Genomic DNA, 24,126 nt, shown 5'->3' with positions numbered 1-24,126 from the left:
AAATGAACGCAGAATTTAAAATCCAAATTTAAAATTTAAAGTCAGAATTGGGAATTTAGCTAAAAAAAATTGCTAAATTTTAGTCTGACGAGAAATCAGAAGAAGAAACTCTAGAAAAGATTCCAAATTGAATTTAAAAAAAATCCACAATCATATTTGAAATTCAATTTAGAATTAGTGGAAAATGAATTTTTATATTTTATTTTTAAATAAGCACTTTGAATAAGGCCAGAATCCATAACAAAGCTTAAAAACAATTAATGAAATTTCACAAGGCTTGAAATGATAGAAAATGATTTCAAAGATTTTTCGTTTCCGAAGCTCAACTGCCAAAACAACTTTGAATTAAATTCCAAATTTGTAAAAATATATATTAACGGTTAGAAAAAGCAGAAACCAGGCCTACAAAACGCAGAAAATCTCAACTAGAGAGTGCAGAAAGTTACAAATATTGCTTTAGTTAAACAGTAATTATTTACGTAAGTCCAAAATGACAGAAAACTGTTCCAAAAAACGGTTCAAAATAAATAAAAAAATTATGTGAAAATATTCTGAAACATGAAGTACAAATTGATTCTGTATTATATCCTGATTTTAGCTGAGTGAAATAATGAAAATCTCAGCCATGAAAAGTCGAAAAATCAACAGCAAAAACATGTGTGCCGAAGAAGTTAACCTTTTTTCAAGTTTTGAAATCAAATAATGGTATTAAAAACAAGATTCTCTCACAAAATTATTTTGTCAATAAATAAACATGGTTGAACTTATATATTTATACGTTTTAAAACCGGGAAAAAACATCAATTTCTAACCGGGAAAAAAGCCGGGATTTTGAAATTGGAAATCTCCTGGCCACCCTGTTAATTGAATGCCATCGGCTAAATTGGTGGAAAGTGAGTTACAATATACATAATTTTTGTTTCATTTATGGTGTTGTTTATTTTCTTTTCATCATTCAGAACAATTCTGAAAGATTTCCGAACCTGTCGTTAATGGCAAGAGACGTCCTGTGTGTTTCTGCATCGAGTGTTCCACTCGAAAACAAATTTTCTTCGGGACGGGTCCTCGTCACATCACGCATAAACAGGCTAAGTAGGAAAAGAATCCGGCAGCTACTTTTACTAAAATATTGGCTTAAATAAATGTTCCAAAACTAGGAAAATTGTAAAACCAGCCTTTTTTGCTACTACACTCCAAATTTTTCAATTAGAAAAAAAATATAATGAAAAAATAGAAAAACAAATTGCAAAACTTAGTTTGTATTGTATTGATTTAGTCAAACATTTTTCAACATGCATAAATAATATTTTTTTCACTAAAATAACGCTCTCGAAAAAACTGGCAACTTTCGTTCCCGGACTTCGGACCGGACTCCGGACCGGAACCGGAACGAAGCCAATCGGACCGGACCCAAATCGGACCGGAACGAGCTAGTTCCGATTTTTTACCGGACCGCGGACCCAACGTTTTCGTTCCGATGTCGAACACTACACCTGAGGCTGTCCTCTGTGTCTGTGACTTCGAAGATCAATGCTGATCAATCATTTCAGATTTAGCTAAAACTTTCTTCAGTTGTTCCTCTTTGCCTATCCAAAAATGTGACTGATGAGTAAAAATTCTATATCAAAAATAAGGTTCAATTGATTGAAATGATGTCTTCAGTTTTAGGTAATACAGTTGCGGCTCCTGAAGAAAATATACACTGTAAAATTTGATAAAAAATATTAAAGGTACTTTTTGAGATATCTAATATTTTGTGACAATTCGAAAAATTTGGCTCGACAAAAAATACTTTTACAGCTTATATATTTTTCCTAAAGCCGTTATTTTATTACCAACAACTTTGCTGAAGACACCACTTCAATCAAACAAGCAGTTTTTCTGATATAGAAAAGTAAGTCACACAACACATCCAAATTTCAGTTTATATGAAACGGTTCCTTTCTTTTTACATAACCACAAAGGTCGTCAAAGGTAGGTACAAAGGTACGTCATAAATAAATTTTTCATATAATCGAGTTTTGCTACGCGTGAATATTTTTATGCTGCAGTGTGTTGTAAATTGTTGTAATTTTGAGTGTATCGATCTCAAAAATAAGCTGAGAAAACTTTTATTAAAGTATGTAGAATCAAATAAATTTTCTCCGATTTTCATATCTTCCATATGATGCATTTTTATATTGGGATGCCAATGGGATGTATGGGAAAATTTGACCTTCGAGTTTCGTTTAGCGATAGGGCTCAAACTTTTGAGCTTTTGTCTTCTCCAAAAATGTTCTCATACAAATCATCTCAATGCGGTCAAATAACAATTTTTTGCCTGATGAAGAAAAGCAGACATAATGGTTCATGAATGTTCGATAAAAAAATAGTGCCAAATGTCTTAAAATACATCAAACGCCAAGATCTGGCATTATCTAAAAAAATCGACTCTCTGGGACATCCCAGTCCCAAGTCCCAGAAACTCGATTTTTTCCGTATTTTTTTAGTTAACACCAGATCTTGTCGTTTGATATAAGGCATTTGACAACAACAAAAAATCGATATCGACAATTTCATGAATTACTACCTGCACATTTTTTTTAACAGTTAAAGAAGAAAAACTTTGACAGTTTTGAGGTACGTGTTCTGGAAATAAGATTGAGCTGAAATTTTGTATGAAGACATATTTCGAGAAGACAAAACTTTTGAGCCCTACCCCTAAACGAAATTCAATAAGTCGATTTCCATCTAGTGCATATGTTATGCTATAAACCTAAGAAAGTTCTACTTTACGATATCTATTTCCGTTTTGGTTACGTTTTGAGCACGTTTTAATATTTTATTTCAGAGAATAGTACATAAGAATTACTCATTTGTTTCACTGCGTTTGATGTCATCACATTTCAATACTACAACAAATTAACGCTTTTGTGGCATAATAGCAACATTCTGTTATTGTGTACTCGTTCGTTAATCGCGTTGTTTTAAGGTTATAAAGAACCCGATTAACCAAAATAAAAAATAATAGTTTATGTCAGCTTGTTGCAGTGATCAATTTTCTGTATTACACAGATATGCACTCTACTACTTGTCATGGATTTTCACTGAAACATAATATATCTGCCTATACAACAATTATCGTCTTACCTGCGTGGGCGTAAGATGTATTAAACTGGCTAAGTGTTCCCGTTCGGGTGCAGACAGGTACTTTTGTTGTTTGAATCTTCGCTCTAGCTCGTACACCTATATTGAGAAAAATTGAAAAGAGGGGGAAATAGTTAGCCACAAGACTAATTAATAATTAAATAGGAATGTGGGTATCATGAAGCTGTGATAGCATAGCTCTTAGCCAAGTTTTGAAAAATTTCAGATCTTAGATTGTTTCCTTTCTGAAAATGTTTAACTCTGTATGCCTCTCGCATTGTCATTTCGTTGCACTTATTATTGTGGTATTTGTATGTCAATAGAAGTCTTCTACCTATATTATTCCCAATTCCAAATGTACGACTGAGTTTTCATGTATCTGTTCGGCAGCAATGGTCCTGGTTCCTTTCTTTCTATATTAGTTTGTTGATGAAACTTGGCATTTTCATCTGAAGTGCTTTGTAAATAGATATTCCCAGGGAGTATATTTTTTCGGACCAACTTTTGTTTATATAAATGTTTCCTCATACCTCCGGCAATCATTCGTCTCAGTTCATGATAAAAGGGAAAGGATTTTTCTGACGTTGAATCCAGTAGCTGTCTTTCAAATGGAGAATGCTCTCTGATTCAGCTACTGTAAATTGTGTGTGTATATAATGTTATTTTACTTTATGTAATAATAATAACAATAATCCATTCCTGGCAGTCTCTCGGTTTACGTACTGGACCTGATAGATACGATGATAAATGCAATCTACCATCGTTGTTGTGGTGCGACAGACGTCAGACAGAAAAGTTTATGCTGCAATGAGAGCAGAAAAGCCAACCAAACCGCCCCGGTTGGACACCGTGCAAATAAATCATCGTCACTGCCATCGTCGTCATCTGTATCATCATCATCATCATCATAAATAATGAAATTCAGGCTAGGACTCGGCAGAAATATGCGTTGGAGATGGCAAAATCCGTCGGTTGTTGTTCTGAGCAACGGATATTTCCGACATTGAGAATGTGAACCCTCCATGGATTGAATGAAGATTTATGAGGATTTAATTCGACCAAACATCGCCGGCTTTGTGATGAACTGTTTCGAAGGGGAGGTGACCTATGAAATTTAATTCCATAATGAAACAATCCCAAATGTCAAGTAATTACCTTGTAACTGGGGTTTAAATTAATTGAATTTTGATGAGCAATATTCTAGCTGTAGTGACGAGCATGCAACGCTATCGAATAGAGAAGATCATGTAGAACAGTGGAATAAACATCGAGGTATTCAGGTCGTACCCAAGGTCGCACAGCTAGAGAACTGTGGTAGCGTCATGTTTTTGCTTAATCAGTCACCTTCCATCAACGTCTTCGCTGTCGAACGCATACGAAAACGGAGATGTTTGCATTCGAGTCGGCAATGTGCTTTTGTTTAAATATTTGCTTGATTTTAATTTTAAGTGGATGTCACTCCGACCGGAGCGCGTGAATAAACGAAGCTGCCGAAAAAAGTAATATCTCAGACAGAAGCTTTGTTCTTATTCATGTACAAATTCAGTGATTTGGGGTTTTGGCTATTACTGATTAGTCGATTCGGCTATCATTTAATTTCAAATAAATACGTATTTGATTCAGCCGATTTCAATCCTAAATTCAGATACGATTCAGCAGGAAGAAACGGTTTTGTAGAACGAATCTTCTTATGTAAATATTTGATACAGTTTTTGTTGTCTCTTGTCATCACTCCCTTCAGATAGGATGACTACTGTTGCTGCTATAACGCTGCCTTTAATTTTGAAGTGCTTTGTCATCCCTGATGCTCTGACCGTTTGCTATGTTTGAATTGTATAAACGGGCTCTGTTCCGTGGCGACGATTCCGAACAACCTTCTAGCTGTCTCCTGCTATATTTGTAAATACTTTTATGCATGTTTCATGTTCGTTTTTCAAACACTGGCAGTCGTTCAATATTTGAGCTTAATTTTTATGCTCAGGTTGCTCGCAGAATTACCTGGATGTGATTATAGTGAGTGCTTTGCGTTTAGAGAGAGCGAAAGCAATCTTTTTACATTTGAATATTCATTGACAAAAAAATAGCTACATTTGAGTTAAAAGTTTTGATATATCAATATAGTTCAATAATACATTTCCAAAGAGATGTAGAAGTAGCACACTTCCGTGCTGAAAAAGGTATCCAAACACGTTTTTGTCAATAGTCATTGAGTGTAAAATCGTGGAAAAACTGCTTCATTATTCATCTCATTAACCCGATATTCACGAAGAATGCACGGATTAAACACCGAATATCCATCTCAAAACTTGAATCACTGCTCAATTATTCATCTCACGACGCACATAGGAGTATTTGACCCAAAAAGTTGGCCAAAAGTCCGACACACAAAATACACGATTTTCATTATTTTTAATTGATTTCAGTAAAAACATACCCTCATGCTATTCCAGAACCCATTGGTGTCTTATCACATAAACCAAACTGTTATATTTCAAAGTTATTCCACAGTAAATTGATCAGTTTTAAAAATACGTGCTACTGCTCGGGTGTTGTAAAAAATTGAAAAATTTTGTCAAATAGTTTTTCTCTCTCACAGGACATAATCTACAAGATAAGTAAAATGTTTTGCAATATTTAAAACGTTGAATGCATAAAATAATCATGGATTGTTAACGAAATAAGTGATTGTGAAAACCGACCGCGAAAAGCCATAATATTGTGAAATTAATTTTATAATTCAGTAACCTCCCGGGCAAGTCCCGTCGAAGCTTTATTCATTGACAGAAAGGTCAAAGCCTTCTGAAAATATACGAAAAGAAAAATCTTCCTCCTGGTTCCTCTTTTTCATTTTATTGACATTTTATTAAATGAAGATTTATATGGAAATTTCTAAATCTTTGTTTTATATCATGTGTAAAAAGACACTAAAAAAATAGAGTAAGCGAATTCAAAGTAATATTTAATATATTGAGTGTCGTTTTAAATGGATGTCACCTTTTTTGTGTTGATTATACGAAAATAACACGTTTTTGATATAAATTTATCCAATTACTACCAAAATAGAGCGACTTGGACTTTTGGTCAGCTAATTGGCTCAAATACTCCTATGTGCGACGCCCTCATATTCATCACACTGTTAATCATGAATGAATCACATTATTATTAATGAACGTAGCCGCAGCCCGTCGTAGTAGGTTACCTAGATATCCGCTGCAGTTGTTTACGTGCAAAATTGGTTACCTAGGTAACCACTACAGTGCTGTAGATTTATGTCAATTATGTCGGAATAATTCCACATTTCGTATTTTTTTTTTCGTATTAACAGAAAATGATTTGGCAACTTTCGATTTTCTTCAACGCAGTGAAAACAGATGAAAATACATACAGTTGAATTTAGGAATTGTAGAAATTCATCTCATATATTTCTGCTAATTCAAGCTTGTTTTAGGAAATTTGAGGTAAACATTTCAAAGATTAAAGTATTCTTAGTGTAGTGAGTGATTTTGTTTAGTGATTAAAACAAAAAGTGGTCCGCTAGTGATGAAAAAAACTTTGGTTGGCTGCTGAACGAGTCCCGTTGTAGCCGTATAGAGCGTTGCGCCAAACCCGTCGGGTTCTGGTTTGAAAATTTTTGAAAGTGTCGGGTTCGGGTTTTAACATTTTTGAAAGTGTCGGGCACGGGTCGGGTTCGGGTTTGGTGGAAAAAAAAATTCGTGTTCGGGTTTGAAAATGTCGGCTATAGGTCTGAAAACCCGGAACCCGACTATATCAAATAAGTATTTTTAAAAGATAATGACGTCTTATTTCATACAACTGTAAAAAACATTAATATTTCAAAACCATTCGAGGCTGAAAGCTCCAGGGCAGCCTCAAATTGGTACAAAAAATTGACCCCAAAAAAAAATCTCGGGTTCGGGTTTTACAAAAATAAAATTGTTGGGTTCGGGTTCGGCTCGGGTTTGATAAAAATAAAAGTTTCGGGCTCGGGTTTCAACCGAAAAAAAAAATCGGTTACGGGTTGAGTAAGGGTTTGAAAAAAGCCAAACCCGACCATCTCTACTGCTCAACACTGGCCCTGTAATCTGAAATTTGTTAACTTTCATTCGTTTTTTTCGCTTGTGAGCGAAATAGGTCATTGCACACAAATAATAACTTTTTAACAGTTGGTTACAACTTTTTTTGATTCAGCGTTTAGTGAGTTTGTGCTTTTGCAAGTGAAAACAATTTTTATGAATATGAAAAATGAAATGAAATGAAAAATTATTAATTTGAAAAAATTCCTCATCACCAGACAGTAAAAAGTGCTATGTTCAAAAAATCCGATTTGAAAATTTTACAAGGTCATGTAAACAAAACTTTCTGAACTATCAAATCTCTAATCTTCTTCTTCTTCGTGACGCCATCGTGCAATGATCAATGGTCGCGTTAGATAGAAGTAGTATTTTTTGGGAAGGGGGATTGTACGCGGTTGTATCCCATGTTAGGGGCGGCGTACAACGAACTCTGACTCGGAGCGGGCGGCTGAATCACGAAATGTGGTGCCTCCCCAGCTATATCTAAGACGGCAGCCCTAGGAGACTAGGTATCGCAGCCCTAGTAAGGCAGCATGCCGAATATAAAATACTACGAACAATCCAGATTGAAATACGGAACGGAATAATCGGCATGGACCTAGGCGAACGAAAAAAGCGTATCATTAGATGGAGGTCGATCAGTGACCGTATATGCGTGTTGAGAATTAAGGGCAAATTTTTCAACTACAGATGAAGAGGAGGAAGAATTCTATGAGCTCTTGGAAAAGACGTATAATGAGCGCCCAGGGCACGACATCAAGATCGTCATCGGAGATGGGTAGAGAAAGCCTTCACTCTACTACGAACGACAACGGCCTGAAACTTGTCAATTCCGCTGCAGCAGGTATGGCTATCTGTAACACTTATTTTGCACGCCGGAAAATACGTAAGCATACCTAGATGCACCCGAATGGGGAGGCGTGCTCTCAGATCGACCATGTTCAGCACATTTCAGACGTTACAGACGTGAGGTCGTTTAGAGGACCAAACGTTGACTCGGATCATTATCTCGTAGTATCCAAGATTCGCGCCCGGTTAAAATCATGGTCGATAAGGACGATACAATTGAATATCTAGCGGCTATCAGGTGGAGAAGTGGCTACAGAGTACCTGCAGAAGGTTGATGACCGGGTCGAGGATCAAAGTGGAGGTAACCTGGATGAACAGTGGAGGCATATCCACAGTACAATCAGCACCACAGCGGGAGAAGTGTTGGGTACATTTGCGACAGCCACGTCCGATGAGTGATTTGACGCAGAGTGCCAGCGAGCGACGGATGAAAAGAGCTGCGCCAGCTGCTGAAAAAAGATTCCATGGTCGAAAAAAACGACAGCATTGGGAGCGTATTCTTGCGGAGGCGGAAGGTTGCTTCTTCAGGCACGATGCGTGAAGCTTCTACAGAAAGATTCATAGAATCAGGAACCGAAACGTGCCAGCCTCTGTCATGTGCAACGATAGGGAGGGGAACCTGATTACCGATAGAACGGAGGTGGCCAGGCGTTGGAAGGAACACTTCAGAGTGCTGTTGAATGGTGAAGAAAACAGTGTAGTCGAAGAGAGCAGGATGTTGATTCAGGATGATGGCAAAGCCGTTGGACCCACCATTCATGCACGAGGTAACGAAAGCAGTGAAAGAGCTGAAGAACTGCTACTGGAAGGACGGCATTTCAGCCGAACTCTTCAAAGTCGGGAACGAACAGCTGTATCGTGCTTCACACCGGATCTTACTGCTTCCGATCTACAAGAAAGGCCACCGTCTGGACTATAGTAATTATTAGGGCATAACCCTTCTCAACACCGTTAACAAAATTCTCTCCCGTATTCTGTTCTATAGACTGAGTTGCAGGAGACCTTTGTTGGCGAATACCAATCCCACATGCTTTTAGGTTTCGGGAACGATATCGACATCATTGGTATCAACCGTAGAGCGGTAGAAGAGGCCTTCGGACCTTTCAGAAGGAAAGCTGCGAGAATAGGGCTCATCATTAAATCTGCCAAATACATAGTGGCTGGTAGAGAGTGAGGTAGTCCGACGAACGTTGGTGCTGATGTGGTGTTAGATGGGGAAACTTTTGAAGTAGTCGATGAATTTATTTACCTGTGTGCATTAGTGACATCTGACAACGAGGTTAGCCGTGAGATAAAAACGCGGATAGCAGCTGTAAACAGAACCTTCTACGGATGACATAACCAGCTAAGGTCCCGCAGTCTGCAAACCCGTACTAAACTTGCACTCTACAAACGCTAATCCTTCCGGTGGCCCTCTAAGGCCATGAAGCATGTACGTTGAAAGAGGCCGATCGGCGAGCTCTTGGTGTTTTGAGCGTAGGATTTTGCGATGGCGGCAAACTAGAAAATGGTGTTTGGCGCAGACGCATGAACCATGAAGTGTATCAGGTGTACAAATCGGCGGATATAGTCAAGCGAATAAAACACGGCAGGTTGTAGTGGGCTGGGCGTGTAGCTAGAATGCCGGAAGAACGTTCAGCGAAGACTATATTTAGCAGAAATCCCGATAGAGGCCGACGACTTCGAGTTTGGCCCCGCACGCGTTGGATGTGTGTTGATAGATTGGCTCAAGACCGAGTGACAAGGCGACGTATTCCGGACTCGGCATTGGATCTATAATCGGTTCGTCGCCGTAAAAGTAAAGTAATAAGATTGTTCCGCCGATGAAGGAAAAGACCACTGAAGGTTGTTCCTCTGGTCCGTGATTCGAGCGCGTGGGGTAATTTTAGGGGGGAGTCGTATCGAATGTTACCTATCGTTGCATAGGGGGGTGGGGGTCTTAAATCTAGATTTTTAGCGTTACGTAATTTGTGTACGACGCCACACTTGGTAGCATTATTTTGGAATTAGTTTACACATATTCGAAATCATGCCTGAGTCAACCCAAAGTCAAGAGGAAGTGGTAATATCAACTCAACTTCTGAAAGCTATCGTAACAAATATGTATGCCTTCGAAACAATTCATTGTTGTTAGTACAACATCATCAATAAAATAGTTTTTATACCCAACAAGTTGGATAAACTTAAAATAGTAGTTTAAGGCATGGCCGAAATATTATTGTCCCTGACTAAAGCGAACATATTTTGGCCATGCCAAGTTTTGACAGCTCTTTTTTTACCATTCGGCCGTTGCGTTCTGAACAAAGAACTGGTAAATATTTCTTCATTTATTACATTAAAAGATATGAAATAGGCTGAGAATGCCGGTACAACCGCTATAAGCTCGATATTTTTTAATTTTCAAATGCCTAAAATTACGAAAAAATCACGACCCATAGATGCTCTTCTTGAATCCACTTTTTCTGCTCTTAAAAGATCTATGATGATCTAAAACAGCGGTTCTCCATCTTTTTTTGTCTGCGTACCCTTTGGCGATATTTTCCAGATCAATTGTACCCCCTGGCTTGGCATATCTCGCAGAGTGGGATAGAGTTTTGATATATCATGTTGTGGTAGTCTTGTTCAGGTTCAAAATTGAAACATGGTCTGTTTGATTGCTAGAGTCATGTTTTTAGAGCAAGTTCGAACAACAAAAAAATTGCTTTGTCCGCCATTACTGATTTTTCTTTCGGGTACCCCCTAAGGGCTTTCGCGTACCCCTAGGGGTACGAGTACCCCAGGTTGAGAACCGCTGATCTAAAACATAATTAATCCGAAATATTTCAACACACGGCTCAAAATATAGAGGTGGGCAAAAAAATATCGACTTGGTGGACCAAAATATGTTTTAAGTAATTCGTATAAATTTTGATATTTCTTGGATATTTTTCAAAAATAATTAGTACTATTGACAACAATATGCTCAAAATATGAAAAAAGATACATAAACTAAACTTTGAAGTGTTCGTTCACACTTCATATCAATGAACTGTTTTTGATAAAATATTTTGGCATTAGCAAGTGTTTGTTCCATTGTTTATCATATTTTATATCCTGAATAATGTCACAAAATGCTTTGTATGACGTCATTTCGCACAGCTAAACCTTCACAGACTTGTACAGTGTCACAACACGCCATAGTACAGCTACAGACTTAGTATTTACGATATCTTCTTGATTTCAGGTTGTACATAACGTTCGTACATATTTTATTATCTAATAAGTTATGATTTGTGCATTGTAACCAAAATAAATATTGTTTATTTGATTCAAGAATATTATTCTATTCCAACAAGAAGCTGTATAGTGAACACAAATACAAAATAAACGTAAAATATATGTTATACCGTTTTGTGGATTTTGTATGTTCCGTTTTGTGGATTTTTGTAAGCTCTCAAAAGTTGTTTGTTAATATAGATTGTAAATGAAAGTAAAACCGAAATAACAGAAATTCCAACTAGGGTATCTGCTCTGTTATGCTCCGGGGTGTTAATGAAGTCATAGAAAACTATTCTTTTGAAGGAAGATCCTCTGCATTATGAAGAAGCATCATGCAAAATATTAACGCTTTATGACAACGGTTCTCAACCTGGGGTATGCGTACCCCTAGGGTAGCGGTTCTCAGCCTGGGGTACGCGTACCCCTAGTGGTACGCGAGAGCCTCTAGGGGGTACGCGAAAGAAAAATCAGTGATGGCGGACAAAGCAATGCTTTTTATAATACTTCAGTTGTTGTTCAAACTTGCTCTCAAATCACGACTATAGCAATAAAACAAACTATAGTCCAATTTGAAACCTGGACTAGACTACCACAACGTGGTCTACCACTACTTTCTTCCATTCTGCGAGGACATTAGATGCCAGGGGGTACAATTAATTTGGAAAATATTGCAAAGGGGTACGCGGACAAAAAAAGGTTGAGAACCGCTGCCCTAGGGGTACGCGAAAGAAAAATCAGTCATGGCGGACAAAGCAATTTTTCTTTAAAATACTTCATTTGTTGTTCAAACTTGCTCTTAAAACATGGCTGTAGCAATCAAACAAACCATAGTTCAATTTTAAACCTCAACTAGACTACCACAACATGATCTACCACTACTCTCTCCCACACTGCGAGAACATTCCAAGCCAGGAGGTACAATTGATTTGGAAAATATCGCCAAGGGTCACGCGAACTTTGTTGAGAACCGCTGCTCTATGACATCATGTACCTCCTGACGATAATAGGTAAGTAAAACCTAACGAGAATAAAGCCGATACCCTATCTAATGGTTTGTACGATCATCACTGTACGCTAGTCTTCTTCTTGTCACGTAAAGAGGAAATGAACGAAATCGCTAGACTGCTAAATGCAAACTAGCATTACAGATTAGTTGTTTAGTTATTTAGACCCATCGTTTCTTCACGAGCGTAAATAAACTTTTTTCTGCAAAACACTTTGAAAGTTCGAATCCTGAATTTTTTGTCAGTTATATTGTGAAACAAAGTTGGCACTGCAGATGACAACCAAGGTGATATTTTATAATAGTGTTCATCATTTTATAGATGTCTTGCAGATTTATCGAAGGTCTCTTCGTAACCCTCGCCTACCACCCATTTCATTTATGTATTACAAATAAAGTGCGACAAAATAATTTTCAGCCAAATCAGTTGTGAAGATGATCGAAGATCAATCTGTATACCTTAAACGCTCAAATATAGCCTTGTTGTTTGTAAATCACATACAAAACGGCACTAAAACTACACGCAGCTTCTCGCAGAATTAAGGATTAGTTACACCAAAGAACTGAAGAAACAAAAATGTAATATAATTATAATCTAAAACCACACATTTCTCGGTGCATTCCATAGTTGCGATATAAGAAAAGAGTACAGCAGTGACGAATATGTACTAACCTGGGCCTGTGTGAAGAGCACCCGTCGTTTCCGCCGCTGTGCTAGAGGAAACTGCATGGGTTTGGTATCCGTAACACTACACGCCGCTAAACTACCCATATTCGACATAGCATGGCCCATAGAACCACCCGCAGATCCTCCCATCAGTCGAGAAACTGTAATGCAAGCGAGAGAAAAGAATATTATTTCAGTATTTTTATTTATTTATTTATTTATTTATTTATTTATTCTTCATCTGACTTTTTAGGTCTTAATGAAATGTGGCGGGGAAAAGCCCATTTGAGGAATTCCTTGCGAAACCCTCAAGTGCGCGTAAAAACCCCGCATCTTTTGATTTAACATTTACAAATCATGAATTAAGTCTAACAATGGCACATTAATACTACAAAGCTGACACTGACTAAGCTTAACTATAGTAAATCTAGAAGTTAAGGCTAACACATTATAACATTCGCTTAAGTCTATTTTTAAAAGTAACACTTGATTCATTGAAGTCAAACAATTCAAACACATTATTAAAGACGCTACACATCCCCCTTATGGGTTCGTTTTGACCATATTCAGTGCGTTGAAATGGAAGACGCAGGAAGTGTCGTGACCTCAGATTTCTGTAGGGCACATTCACGTGAATTTCAGACAGAATGTTTGGAGCGTCTATTTCGCCGATCAGTAATTTTCCCACAAATACGGCCCTGGACACATCTCTTCTCTTTGCCAGTGTGTCAATACCAAGTAATTGGCATCGATTGGCATATGGTGGTAATTGATCAGGATTACGCCATGGGAGTGATCTTAAAGCATAACGAAGAAACTTGGCCTGTACTGATTCAATTCGTATGATAAGATGTGGAATTTTTTGCAGTTATTCATTTTGATTTGTACTTCTGGTGTTGCTATGGTACGATTTGAACAGATTTGTTGCCTAAACATGTAAATAGTATAAAAATCCGTTGCATGCAGTGCAACTGTGAGATCATCCTAGTAACACACTTCTCACAGACCTTCCCGGATCAAGCACTTTTCTGGTATCTGAGGTACTCAAAACTGTCAACATTCGATTTTGCACTAGCTAGCAGTGAACAGTAGCGCGAAGGGCAAGAATTTGCATATCCACCATATTTGCTGTCCTCAGCTGCTGACGTCAGTTGGGAGATTGAGAGACTTATATAACTGTTGTCGCAGTCACAACAGTCTAAGCCACGTAGATTCAACTAAACAACCGTAATCATGTAAACTACGCAAGTATCAAGGCTGGCACATAGGACCCTTTTCGCTGCATAATGGCGGCGTCGGTGTTAGTGATTTCAAAAAATTTGCATTATTATTTTTTCAAGTGTTTGGCAAACTTTGATTTTTATCGTTCACGTTCGCTTGGTCGGCATTTACACGTCTGTTTTAATTCATGTTAGAGCAGCTGCTCGAACGGAACAGTACGCAAAATTAGCAGGGTAAGGACAAAAAATGTGCAGCCACCAGACACCAGTCGCAGTTTCTTCGGGCTTTGTATAGTTTTCAAGCTAGGGCAAAACATTACGGAACTAGCTGGAACGTTAAATGTCGGTAGAATGCGATAAATAATTATTATTTTTTATTTATTTATGTTTTGTTTGGCGACACAAACTTTTTTTTATCTTCTAGCATCATCCTTCCCAAGTTTTAACGAAACCAAGGAAGGACCTGAAGTTCGATCTTTCGTTATTTCAATCTTCAACTTAAGGAAGAACCTTTATATTACGTGAAATAAATTTTTGCATGTGAGTGAGATTACTATCGTATTATTTTATAAGATAGTGATACTGTTATATATTTTTTTTAAATAAATGAGTTTCTCTATAAATTGTACACGGGAATGAAATGCATTCATTAAAACAACCTATCAATAAAATCATACGCAAACATTACTTATTTCATTTCCTGAAGATATATTTAGTTTGAATAACAATTAACACAGCGCGATGCTTTTACCACGGAAGCTTTCATTTTTACTTAAGCTACAGTTGTATACAAGAAAGAGTGAGAGACATGGAATAGAGCCGTATAGTATGGTATCGTATAGTATCTATATATATATATATATATATATATATATATATATATATATATATATATATATATATATATATATATATATATATATATATATATATATATATATATATATATATATATATATATATATATATATATATATATATATATATATATATATATATATAAGATCTTACGGTATATAATATGGTCATATTGTTTGAAATTCAGAACAAACTGTGATTGACAGTGTTGCCGAAAAGTGAATCTATGTTTTGGTGAAATGATATTCAACACTCATTTACGCGTGCAAATAGGAAAAAGAAAGGTATAATCTGATGGTTGAATATCTGTGTACATATACGACACTCGTCGTTATTAACTGGCATGATAAGCCAGCACCACACAGAGAGTTTCAAACATAATTCAACTTAGGCGTCGTGCACAAATTAGGTAACGCATGGAGGGGGGTTTGAGCTTGCTTTTTTAATTGTTACATAGGGGAGAGGGAGCAGGGGGGTAGTTGAGATAGTTATGTAACTGTTACGTTTGCTCAGAATTGAAAAAATTAAGGAGGGTAGGTTGCTCAGCGCTACGTAATTTTAGGGGCGAGTCATATCGAGAAATACTTCTTGTGACATAGGGGGTCTGAAATCTAGATTTTTGGCGCTACGTAATTTGTCTACGACGCTTTATTTAAAAAGTATCCGCGTGGGTTCAAATTTCAGTAGAATCAGGAAATTCTAGGAACTTAAGCATGGGTTCAATCTCCGGCTACTTCCACCACTTACCTTCCTTTGCGCTGAATTCTATAACACTGGCTTCCTCTTAGAGAAAAAAAAGTCTCTCTTTTCAATAAAACTCGCCAGAAGGACGCACAACGAAACTTCTCCAGGAATTATAATCGGCGATATTTGTTAAAAGGAACGAGGCTCAATATAGTAGAGCAGATAGCGTGTAAAAGGTAGCGTAAATTCACAATACATACAAGCCCGGATAAAATAATAATAATCATGTCACCTCTCAATAGCGGTATTGCTAAATAAAAGACGTGCGGGATACAGCAGACACCCGGGTATATTTCACAATAGATCAACGAATCTGGTCGCAGAGAGGGAGTCCATACAGGAAAAAATCTGGTTCTAAACCAACGTTCTAATGATGTAACATGATGCTTTTATCACAGTAAAAAAACGTGAATCCAACAAAACTGTGGTGGACATAGTGAAATAATCAGTATTTTTAATTAACCCTCTAGTGCCCAATACCGCCATTTGGCGGGCTTCAGTCGAAGTTTTGAAAAGCTTCAATATGTACTTAAAAAGTGTTTATAATGATTCATAGTGATTTTACCGAAGCCCGTTTAGAAATTAACTTGGGCACTAGAGGGTTAAATATCAATGCTATTCAATAAAAACAAATCTTTATCATTTGGTCAAATCCACAGTCTAGCTAGATTCACCGGAAAATGTTTTCTGACCTTAATAAAATCGAAACAACACTGTACACCCAAATTGGTTTTAACGTCGGCGATACGGAGCGCGTAAAAAAACATGCAATTTCCGAATTCCGCAAAAAGAATGCGTGAATTCCATAATCCCATAAATAATTATTTTCTCATAAAATTTCAAATAAATATTTTCATGCGATTTAATCAGTGTGGTCCCTGTCCATCGCACAAAAACAGGTTTGACTTTAAATAATTTTGTAATATCAGGCAAATCTAATCCATACGAAAAAAATAGTGTTATGTCAAATAAATCCCCGAAGATGGGTAGACAGTCGATATAAACACTGAAAAACTAGAAGTACAGCAAACTGCGGGTTTAATATAATGTTTTTTCGTCAAAAAACTTTATCCTCCCTAACAATGCCTTTTTAGGACTGATCCCCAATGATTGTTTTCTTTGGGGCTTGGAACTATGAAAAAAAAAACGAAAAACTTAAAAAAATTCTCTCAAATCTCGCCATTCCATAAACTAGCAGAGGTGGAGTTCGTTCAGTGAGATAAATGTAGGTGAGGAGATAGCATGGGAAGAGTATACCCAAGTAACAATTCTATAGCTACTTGGTTTTCTAACGGTTTTATCACAGCAATGAATATCACCAACGATTTTATGGCGGTTAAACCCGTTGCCAAAAATAGCAAGTGGTAATGAACACTGATAGCTGTCAATAAAACTCTAATAAAACTTCCAATAAAACCGGCAAGAGTCAATGCGATTTTGCTTTATTATTGGTTTTATTATTACTATCTATTGCCCCATAAAACCACTCCAGCTTGCTGTCATATAACATAGAAACCAGTTTTATTGCGGTCATTCAAATGCCCAGTTTTAACCTGTCAAACTTGTAAACAAATATATGCAGGCAATGATATACATAAAGGTGAGACAAAAGCGGCTGAGTTGGTTTAGTGTGATGCAGAATTCTGTCGCAGTCTCCGTAAGATGTGTGTAAAATGCTTTAGAGCATCTTGCAGCGCATTTGTAAACATTGATGACGTAGAACTCCAAAATTCTAATAAAGTAACACAGCAAACTTAGTACTTTTCGGTAGTTTTTTTTTTAAATTTTATCGCCAGTTTGGCTTGTTTTGGTTGAAAATAATTTCCTATGTCGTTAAATTATGCGTCCTTAAAAATAAGGTAGGGGAAGACACTATTGATATATTTCGAAATATATTCAATATTCAATTAAACTAAGTATGTATCGTTGCATTTTTCGTGCACCTCTCTATTTATATCAAAGTTTGTTGATTCCTTATTATCGTCGGTGTGATGTCAGATTTTTCATAACAATAAAGTTGTCTAGGCCCCAGGGATTTACTATATTTTTCTCTAATAATACAGGCATCCAACCTTTGCCGCACCTTACAACATATGTATCATTGAAATAGGCTTATTGCGGCTACGATGAATGCCAACTAATTACCAACCGCGCCATATTGATATTTTTGAAACTTTTTATAATCTTGAAACGAAGATCGAATCGTCGACTGACTAACAAATAAATTGAATATCCTAAGTTGATTTTGATCTATCTCTGTAATGAAGAACACGGCTAGATTTTTTTCTGAAAAACTGAGCTGAAACAATCCAATTCATTTTTGCTAACAATGAGATCATTTTTGTAAGCCCGTACTATTTTGATGGCGCATAAATTTTAAGCGCCTATGATCTCAAAATGCACGAATTTCATGCGCATATGCTTGAGAGCTACAAAACCCACCAAAAACCCCTCCTTATTCCTTATCTTTCTACAATATCACCATCAAATAAAATCGATTGCACGATGATAACCAACACAGGTAAAACATTTCTCCTGCGACGAGAGATTTCTTTATTAAAAAAAGTGGCGTGATGTTCTGGTGTGTGTGCAGGAACGGCACAACAAATCAACTTATTACGGTTGCTGTCAAGCAATGAAAAGTTGATTTGGACTTATTGTGGCAAGTAGCAGAGCGCAATAATGCAACCAAACTTATTGCGCTCTTAAAGAGGTAATGCCAGCTGCTTACAGTATGTGGTACTCTTTCCATGTGGTTTCAAAGTAGTTTTATTGCCATTCTTATAATTGATTCAATAAGCTTGGCAAGGGTGGGCCACCTGGCTGTAAAGCAAGCCTATAGCGGTTATCAGGAGGTTCTGATAGTATTTTTAGTTTTAACAGCAATTTTGCGAAATTGGTCATGAAAACCGCTAAAAGAATGCAATACGACTTAAATTTTTACTTGGGTATACAAGTGTATGTGAAGACAATAACATACCAAACAAAATTGAGCGCAATTTAGCACTCGGATAACGAACCGTGTTGCTCGATCCACTTTGTTTTTGAGCTTGAAGTTGTTGAGGATTTGCTGACTTTGGCTGACCAACTTTTCCTTTCCCGCCCCCTGATATTTCTCATTGAGTGTTGTTGTCATCATTTTTCTTCAAATGAAAAAAACAGCGGGTATGTTGCGACGCGACGGAAACTTCTATTAACAACAGACCTAATGGCGCCTTTTCCTTTTTACAGTTTTTGAACTTTACGCAGCTTTAGAAGTATTTTCATTTTATTTATATAACTTCTTTATTCAGGCTTCAAATCCGTGATTTACCAGCAAACAGCCGTCGCTATCGAAATTCCGCTGCCATTGTCACTTGGTCCTCCCAGCTGATCCCGAGACATGGAAGACACTGTTATGGGAAACGTAGCATTAGCCTTCCAATTGCTCTTCTACATTAATAGTTGACTGCGAAGTATGTATGTGTTCAATGGGAATGGCACCTTTGCTGTTTCAACAAATCGCAATATTTTTTTCTTCAACAACACTCTAGAATAGTTTTCTACAGGGTAGGGACTACCGAGAGAACCAGGAAATATTAGGGAATTTAGTTTTTGATCAGGAAAATAAGGGAATATCAGGGAATTTGAATTGGGAATTCCAAGTGGACGCTAACTTGAATGATAAAATGAATCTATTATTAAAATTTTCAACAATATGAAAGCACACTGGTGACGATGGGATCTTTAATATTTTGATTGGACCTCTTCTTGAGTATTTTTTAGATTTTTTTCAAAATTCGCCAAATTATGAAGAAATGCGAAAAATACTCCGAGTTTGTTTTTTTATAAGTAAACTGACGATGAACAGTTCGGGTTTCACCTTGGCCATTCCATAACTCATCAAATGCTCCGAGTTTTTCCAATATTCTACGAGTTAACAAATGTGAAGGTTATCCCACTGGAGCTGCTCTTCTAGACATAGAAAAAGCATTCGACAGTGTTTGGCATAAAGGTTTGATTGCGACTTATTTTTTTCTTATTTTTATGATAAGAATTCGGAAAAAAATTTAACTGATCGAACCAAAATTCCAAATCTGGTTGGTTTCCTGTCAGAGCAGTTATGTCTCAAAATAGTTAATTGATAACATTGATCGACAAAAGGGAAAAAAATGCCCTAGAGTTCGTAGAACTACGTACACTATAGAACTACGTACACTATTAACAAATGCATTGAGTGTTTCATTACCCTAGTAACACAACTGGTTTTATCAAAGTTTCATAGCGCTTTTTTGGCTGTATTGAGTGCTATGAAACTTTGATAAAACCAATATTTTTACTTGGGTAATGAGTTATAATGTCTACTAATGAAGGGTTGTGAATTTCGTGAACCGGGTTCAGCAGTTAGCAGAACGTGTCGGGTTAAAAACCATACACAGCACACACACACACAAATCATACTATGATATGGACACACACACATCGTACCATATCATACAGACACATACACATCATACCATACCATACAGACACACACACACATCATATCATATCATACACACACACATCATACCATACACACATCATACCATATCATACACACATACACACATCACACCATATCATACACACATCATACCATATCATACACACATCATACCATATCATACACACATCATACCATATCATACACACACAGCAAGCAAGCGACCAATCAGAGGACGTTATTCCTATTTCAACAAGGCTTGACAATTTTCAATAGTGCAATAGTTCGTAGATTCAAACAACATTTTTCTGCATTTGGGCAGATGCGTGTATAGTTTTTCAATCGATTGCTGCAAGAATGAAGAAAATTGGTTGAAAACCAACCAACCTATAAGCATTTGAAAAGGGACAAATTTCGTCGCAGTTTTTCAGTTTGCATCCCTGTGTGGTATGCTAAAGTAAAACGTAGTTCTACGTCAAAAAATTACCATGTACAATTCAATTTATTTATCACTAATACACTTGTGAAAGCATTTCATATGATGTTAACTTCGCTCTGGATCAATGCCTTCTGCTTCGAAGGGTTTATGTTTTGGTACGAGAAGGAAATATGTTTATACAACTCAACGTAATCTCTGTAAAAAACACAAAAACGTTCTGGAATTCTCAAGAAAAAACTAATCCCTGCACTTACCAGCATAAAGAAACAACGATTTTGTTTTCAAAAATGATTGTGTGTTTGGAAATCCAAGCGTTTGTTTATGTAGCAGAGCTTTCAGAGGATTTCAGAATGCCACAGATAAGATTTCGACAGCTCTCGCAGCAAAACTTTGTGCAGTGTTTTAGTGTGTTGGGTTAAGTCATAAGTCATTTCGTTTTTTCTTTGATATTCAAAGGCAATATTTTTATAGACGGAAAAATTTCATTCAGTTATGTGTTGTCCTATTTTGTCGATGACCTTTTGCCATCTCTCGCGTCGTGTAATGGCGGTTTGCCTCGATTATTGCGTTTATTTTGTCGTCCTCAGCTACAACTGGTCTTCCTGAACGTGGCGCATCTTTTACATAAAAATCACCGGAACGAAATTTGGCAAATCAATTCTGGCATTGGCGTTCTTCATATTTTTTTATGTGCCTGTATTGCGTTCTTCCCTTTCCAGCAATAGAACAATAGAACAATAGAACATTCCTCACTTTTCTGTTCCATCTTTCATCCACTGTTGTATTATCACTACCACCAGTTATTCGTATTTTGGTAGAGACAATTGAAGTGTCTACTATCGAATGGTATTTAGGTTAGATGGTTGAAGTGAAAATACAAGTGTTGGAATCTTTTGTTCAAAACCGAAATTACTTATGACTCGACCCAATATTTTTAGTATACATTTTTCCTGTAAGAAAATGGTCTTTCAAAATAGATGCTACGTCGATTTTAATCCAACGCCTCCCCCCCCTTTGTCTCAGCTCGTCACAAAACGATGATATCCCCCCTCACCCCAACAATGCTACGTCATTTAAGTATGGTCCCTTAGCAATAACCAGTTTAAGTCTGATCCTTTATGTTTTGTGAGTTAGGTGTGAGAAGCTATGATAGTCGTAAACTAAATCATTTTAAAACTAATTTGAATAGTCAGGGAATTGTTTTTTGTAACATAGGGGAAAATCAGGGAATATTAGGGAATTAATTTTTGGAAATTGAGTCGCCACCCTGTTCTATGTTTTATGTAGTAGTAGGGTACTCTATTCATGTTCTTCGACGGTTCCAAATAAATCCTTACTATACGCCACTATACACTTGAAAATTTTTAAATCAGACATCTCTCGAAACATTTTTCCAATCGGCATACAGGACTATCTTTAAAAAAACACTATATACAAGCGTAAAATACACTTCTACGAAAAAGTAAAGTCTAGGGGAAAGTAAACTCATGTCATTTGACTCAACATTTTAAAAACATCAACTTCGATGTTATCTACAGAACACGAATGTTAATTTTCGAATGTTATCTCTTTTCTGTATTTTTTGTTTTTGATGATTATAAAAAATCTCTTTTGTGTATTATTTGTTTCTAATACAAAAAAAATCACAGGAGGGTTGTGTGCAAAGCCACGACCGCAAGGTTGAAGTAGAATACTTTTACACAGCTCTACTTACGGCTGTAAATTAACCTACGGCCGGCGTATCGGTTCGCGCCGGTTATCGCGTTTAGCCTGGCAGAGGCCAATGCGCACGGCCAACACAATAGAAAGGTGTTTTCGCATTGAAAATTAGACACGGCTTTACTGGAGTAAGTGTTGGCAAATGCATCTACCGCTAATACCGCCGCTATCGTACGAAAAATGACGCGCGTCTAAGAACACCCGAACTGTTTCGCCATCGGCCTTAGGGAAGAACCGGCTGCACCTACCGCTGAGGTTGTTACCATATTGCTACTGGTACCCAAAGCTATTAACTCTTCAAATTAAGTGTTTTATTTGTCCTCAAAAGAACAATTGTTCAATTCCATATCGGATATGATCGCATCTCTGTAATATTACCGACAGTAATATTCTTCTAAGCAAAATGATCCTACTTTTCCATTAGAGGAAGTGCCGGCTGATGTACCGCAAAAATCTCGCCCGATCACTCGCGTTGGCGTTCAGCCTGGCAGAGGCCTGAGACGTGGTGACCAACCACAGGGCAAGTGATTTGTTTAATTTGAAGGCAGCCATAGGCGCGACCCGCTGCTATGGTCTGTTACTGCTGAGTGCCGATATCTGCTGTTACTGCTGTCAACGTTGTGGACGGTCCATCCAGTTCACCTTCCGACTAATGAATGTAGCTAGTTTTCCCAGAAACACATTTTTATAGCCGAAGGGTGCTACGTAATAGGCCACGCCTTTCAGTTCAGGTTTACCATTTCCTTATGTTCTTTAGACGAATTATTCCACAATTCGCATTTGATTTTTGTATCCAGCGAATAAACACCGATGGTGCTCTCACACACGCAACGGTTTTAACCCGTATCTTATTGCCGTTTGTAACATCAAGCGATTTCGTTTGCTCGCTGTTGCGTGTTGCATCATGTTGCAACTTGGCAACTGGGAGACGACGAAATTCTGTTACTGCTGATTGATTGAATCGACTTCATATTAGCTCTGCATAGTCGAACTAACTGTCTTTGTGAATGCGGTCTAACAGGGCAGTTTGTTATTCAAAGTTGGTCATGCTGATCGCAGCCTTTGCGCTGCCCCTACAGTGGGGAGTTTACTAAATAAAGTAAAAGCAAAAATAAGAACAACTACAACAGAATTTGATTGCGGTGCGGTATTTTATTTATTTTAAAACTATTCATCACATATAGGTAAAATTTGAAAAATAAAAAACTATCTTATTTTGTTGAATATAAATCATCTTATTTTATTTAAAACTATTCACCACATATAGGTACACTCTTTAGACATATTTATATGTTCCAAGAGTTCTATTTTTCGCCTTTTCAAAACAGCCTAAATATAAAAAATCGGTTGAAAAATAACCGTATTAAACATAAAAATGTGAGCTAAGGTAAAAAACAGGGTTCTGGCCATAACTAATAATTTTTGGGGTATTTGAAAAACTTCAAGTAAATGCGCAAGTAACTTTTGACTAAAGCTACAACCCACACTTAGTCACATCGAAAGTTTTTGCATTTTTTCATCATTTGTAGCACCGTGAAATAAATGTGCGATAGAAGCCAAAAATTTTGGTTTTCTTTATAAAATATATAACTTAGCCAAATATCAACCGATTTCCACAAAACTGCTTTTTTTTTTGATACGGAATTGAATATACTTTCGAAATTATAGTGTATTTGTGGTATGTTTCTTACAAAAATAGACGGCA

The 24,126-nt window shown here is 37.0% G+C and overlaps 1 protein-coding gene across 1 annotated transcript in view; it reads right to left on the bottom strand.

Moving 5' to 3' along the window:
* The window catches only part of LOC129723805 (homeobox protein Nkx-2.4), a 79,309-nt gene that overhangs the window by 39,492 nt on the left and 15,691 nt on the right, over positions 1-24,126 (bottom strand). Inside the window, exons 3-4 of the mRNA XM_055678250.1 lie at positions 12,983-13,137; positions 3,130-3,225 (exon numbers count right to left, since the gene is read on the bottom strand). Coding sequence (XP_055534225.1) covers positions 3,130-3,225; positions 12,983-13,137 — 251 coding nt within the window. The remainder of the gene's footprint in view (positions 1-3,129; positions 3,226-12,982; positions 13,138-24,126) is intronic.

This window comes from Wyeomyia smithii, chromosome 1, assembly GCF_029784165.1.
Source record: "Wyeomyia smithii strain HCP4-BCI-WySm-NY-G18 chromosome 1, ASM2978416v1, whole genome shotgun sequence".
NCBI lineage: Eukaryota > Metazoa > Arthropoda > Insecta > Diptera > Culicidae > Wyeomyia > Wyeomyia smithii.
Note: the sequence above shows the minus strand (reverse complement) of the source record. Positions and strands in the feature narration are given on the sequence as shown.